The sequence below is a fragment of the Gossypium arboreum genome, chromosome 10 (genome assembly GCF_025698485.1).
Source record: "Gossypium arboreum isolate Shixiya-1 chromosome 10, ASM2569848v2, whole genome shotgun sequence".
Classification (NCBI taxonomy): Eukaryota; Viridiplantae; Streptophyta; class Magnoliopsida; order Malvales; family Malvaceae; genus Gossypium; species Gossypium arboreum.
In genome coordinates this window covers 84,762,180-84,767,253 of record NC_069079.1, presented here as the reverse complement: position 1 = coordinate 84,767,253, position 5,074 = coordinate 84,762,180, and the positions used below count along the sequence as shown (strand labels likewise).

General features: G+C 29.0%; 1 protein-coding gene across 1 annotated transcript; it reads left to right on the top strand.

Moving 5' to 3' along the window:
• The first annotated feature begins 1,287 nt into the window (after positions 1–1,287).
• Positions 1,288–4,387, top strand: LOC108469086 (uncharacterized). The gene is made up of 6 exons (XM_017769976.2): positions 1,288–1,566; positions 1,655–1,963; positions 2,032–2,196; positions 2,286–2,339; positions 2,426–2,572; positions 3,802–4,387. Exons 1-6 carry the CDS (start codon positions 1,360–1,362, stop codon positions 4,183–4,185), a joined length of 1,266 nt encoding a protein of 421 aa, XP_017625465.1. The 5' UTR covers positions 1,288–1,359; the 3' UTR covers positions 4,186–4,387.
• The last annotated feature ends 687 nt before the right edge of the window (positions 4,388–5,074 follow it).

Here is a 5,074-nt window from a genome sequence, read left to right as displayed (position 1 = left end):
AGTTTAATATATAATATAAATATATTCAAATATATATCTACCTTTGTGAATCAAATCAAAGATGGAATGACAAAAATATATATGTTTAAATCTTTTATTGACACTTATCCTTTGAACTCAACCACATGACAGCCCTAACTCTATCCTTTAAAAAAATAAAATAAAATCTAAATCAAGTAGTTAAAAAATAAATAAAAACTCAGTTTTTCTTTTTTAACTAATGGAATTGCAGCAATCTAACAAGAAAGTGTGGGAAACATTAAGCATTATTCTTTCTTTTGACAAAATTGTACCTAACTACAAAAGCAGAAGAAAGGTTCTTAATCTTTTTCTATTCTATTTCATTCCTCAATCAATTTTCTCGAAGTAAAGAATATATGTTACACATAAAAATCAGTTGTCATAGCCCACCACAATATTCCACTTTCCTTATATTCCAATCATCTTTCTTTTTCTTAAACAAGAACAGAAAAAAAAAGCACCCATATCTTCTTTTTACCCCCACAACATGTGTGATGGGGTTTAAATAAAATTAAAATAATTTTAGTGTATCAAAATTGAATGTTTTGAAATAATATGGTGTTAAAATGAATTTTAAACTTTTAGACATTTTAAATAAAGATTAAATCAAATTATTGATATTTAAAAGGAGTTAAAGTTGCATTGGATATGAAATTATAACTAAGGAGAGGAGATAATCCTGTTTTTCATTGCGTTTGAAATTTTAAAAGTGTTTTTTTTTATCTAAAAGTAACAAAGAGTATCTAATTTTTAGGTTGAAATTACGATGAAAAAGTGTTTTTTACCCAAACCTAAAAGATGGGGATATTTAGGTGCTTTTGGTTTTTGTGTTTGGAAAGAAAATTATCAAAGCAGTCTTTATTTATATTAACCGGTTAAATTATATATAAAAATTAGATTAATTTATATTTTATGTATCATTATATTAAATTATTTAAATATTTCATATTATTATATTAAATTGTTTAAATATAATTTATTATTATATTTAAGTTTTAAAATATTTTATGTTTCATTAATTTTATAAATAATTTATATTAATTATTTAAAATGTATTTAAAATTTTTAGTTAATGTATAACTTAAAAGGATATTTTAATCTTTAACCACAATTTTTACAACAATGGAGCATATTTTTCAGAGTACTTTTCAACTACAATAGCAGGGAAGAACTAGCCCGAAAAGAGATTATTTTAAATTCAAAAAAGTTTGGGACTAAATTCTAAATATAAAAAAAATAGAGGTATTTAGAGCAGATTTTATCCTACAAATATATATACATACAATATTTTTCTGCCAAAACAAAAAACTAGGACACCACCAAAAACATTCCACAAATATGGCTTCTTGTTTCTCAATGACTTGTGTTTTTCTTGCTTTCCTTGTTGTCGCTTCCTCTCTCGGCCATGTCGTTTCGTCACCATTGCTATCTGATTCAGGTGACCGACAAAGGGCGAACCATACTAAAGACATTCAGAAGCTGAAGCTGAGGAGAATCAATGCTTATATGAACAAGATCAATAAGCCTGCTTTCAAGACCATTCAGGCATCTTCTTTCTCTACTAACTATTGTGCTAGTCTTGGTTTCTTCCTTCCTGCAGCTTGTGTTAATTACATGGCTTGTTCGCACGCAGAGTCCGGACGGGGATGTCATAGACTGTGTTCTATCTCATCTTCAACCTGCTTTTGATCATCCTGCGCTTCAAGGCCAGAAACCTCATTTTGTGCAGGAGGATCCGCCGGAGAAGCCAAAAGGCTATAAATATACAGAAGCAGTGGCTGAATCTGAAAGCTTCCAGTTATGGGCAGATTCAGGTGAATCCTGCCCCGAAGGGACTGTTCCAATCAGAAGAACTAGGCAGAAAGACATACTAAGAGCAAGTTCTATTACAAGATATGGAAGAAGACACGTAAGGAGAGACTCAACAGGCAGCGGCCATGAGGTTAGTAAAGGCAATTAGTTTTCCATTACAAAGCTTAATTAATATAACTTGATATATCCCTTTTGCAGCATGCTGTTGCGTTTGTAAAAGAAGACGAGTATTATGGAGCAAAGGCAAGCTTAAACGTGTGGGCGCCTCGTGTGAGCAATAAATATGAGTTTAGCTTATCACAGATATGGGTAATCTCGGGTTCTTTCGGCAATGATCTAAATACCATCGAAGCTGGTTGGCAGGCATGTCCCTGGCCTAAACTACTTTTACTTTCAGTCATCAGCAGCATGGCAAATATGAATAATTATTACAGTCATTCATGTTTCTTCAGGTTAGCCCTGAATTGTATGGAGATAAGAACCCTAGGTTCTTCACATACTGGACTGTGAGTATAATAAATTAATATCTACCAATCCTTTAGTGTTGAACACAAGAGTGTCTTCTAATGATGATTTAAGTTTGAATCTACAGACTGATGCATACCGAGCCACTGGCTGCTACAACTTGCTTTGCTCTGGTTTTATCCAAACCAATAACAAGGTTGCCATTGGAGCTGCAATCTCTTCAACCTCATCTTATAATGGCAGACAGTTCGATATCGGCTTAATGGTTTGGAAGGTACAAAGTTCTTAGGGAGAAGAAAATAAAATAAAGGCATAATGTCTTCAACTTTATTTCTTTGTTTTAACTTTTCAATATGCTTTTTTTTTTTTTTGAAACTACCTAAAATAGATTGAAAATTATGTCTCATCACCAATTAATTAATCTTTAATATTTTTAAATATATATATAATATATTTTTAGTTTTACAAAAGAAAATTGAATGATTTTATATTTTTAAATTTTTAAAATATTAATTAATTTTATAAGATATTAATTTCACAGTTCATGTTAATAAAATTAATATTTATTAATCTTTTCATTGAATCTTAGATAATTTAATAAAAATTCAAAATTAAAAGAAATGAAAATTTAAATGAATAAGAATATTTTAAAAAAGTAATTATCATAAAATAAACAAATGTGGCAATGCCTAGTTTTCGAGAAAGCAAGTTTGTATTTGTTGTTTTGATTAGCTTAGAAACACTTTTGCACCTCCAATGTTCGGTTCCTTTGACTTGCTAGCCTCGAGAATACCGCGTCATTAAATGCACCTTAGATTTTTAAGCTTTGTTTAAAATGTAGTTTACCTCTAAATTTGCTAAAAACTATCATGGTCGACATTTGAAATTTTTACACTTGTTAGCACTGCGTCATATATATTACTCCAATTTGTTAATTTTTTTATTTTTTATTCTTTTTACGACTTAACATGTAATTTATCCTCTAATCTTATTTAAAATTTTTAATTAATATTTAAACTTATCTAAAAACTATTTAGCTAGTATCTAAATTTGTCTAAAAATTATACTCTTTCTTAAATTAATTTATATTTTAAAAATATTTTTAATTTTTAATTCATATTCGTCGCGTGTTATATTGAGAGGATTGCATGCGTTATTATAGAATTGACCATCAATATCACATTAACACAAACTAATGATGTTAGTGCGAAAGTATCAATTTCAGTGACGGAATACAAGTTCAAATACTAAATATGCAAAAAAATTTAAGTACCAACTAAGTACTTTTAGATAAGTTCAAGAGACAAACTACATATTAACCATTAAGTCTGTACTACTAGTTTTAATCATTTTATTGGTTGAACTCTACACAAGGTCCCTACACTATGCAATGTTGTGGATTTAGTACTTCAATTATTATTTGATAAATGCTCTGTTAATTATATACATAGTACAGGGACCTTCTACAGAAATTTCCATATAAGATTGTGTGTTTTATTTCAGGATCCGAAACATGGAAATTGGTGGTTAGAATTAGGATCAGGAATACTGGTGGGGTACTGGCCAGCAATACTGTTCAGTCACCTAAGAAGCCATGCGAACATGATACAATTTGGAGGAGAGATAGTGAACAGTAGATCATCATCAGGAGGGTTGCATACGTCAACTCTAATGGGCAGCGGCCATTTTGCCCAACAAGGCTTTGGGAAAGCAGCTTATTTCCGGAACCTGCAGAGGGTTGATTGGGATAATAATTTGTTGCCTATAACAAACTTTCGCCTCTTGGCTGATCACTCTAATTGTTATGACATCACACAGGGAAGAAACAACCTTTGGGGAACTTACTTTTACTATGGAGGCCCTGGAAGAAATGTAAGGTGCCCTTGAGATTTCCTTTTAAACACACACACACTCTGAGGGTAACTTTTTCTTTTTTAACTCACAATTCAACCCCGATAACTCAACTACAAGTATTCATTTCTTTAAAAAAAATGTTTATATTCATATTTTTAGTTTAGAGTTTCATTCATTGTACAACACTACCCTATCCTTTATATGAAAAAAAAGTAATAATAAATATTCCTATGAAGTTTTTTATTTATTTTTATATAAAATATATAGAAAACAATGTAAACTTGGAATAAATCAAAAAAATAAACTTACATGGATTCCATTCTCCATTTCCAAACCTTCAACTTTACTATTTTAATAAAAAATTATAAAATTTATATGGATAAATTTGATTTTATTGTTTAAATTTATATTTAAGATTTTTTCTTTTTATTTCAAATTAGTATTTGAATTTAGTTTTCATGAAACATTTTAATATATAAAATGAGATGATGAGCACCAATCAAGTTGTTACACATGGTACATATAGTACCTACCATGTCAACAAACACATTAAAAATATAAAAATATGTTCAGAACCAAAAAATATTTAAAAAATCAAAATTTTCCATAAATATAAAGAATTATTTATTATTGGAATTTTTCAAAATAAAAATACTATTAAAATTTATTTAAAATTTAATAAAGTTTAAAAATTTTAGAACATTCAAAAACAAATTTAAAAAGAAAGTAAATATTTATTTAAAAATTCAAAAAATTATGGAATTTTACCCACTTTGACTAGTATTGATTGATGTTGATCATCGACCAAAATCATTTTCCAGTAAAATTTGAGCCAAAAGTAAGTAGTTTGATCGATAGCTAATTTAAATAGTCAGTCAACATGGTCAGAGTAAGTCAATGCTAGTCAAGCAGCTCAAAGTTG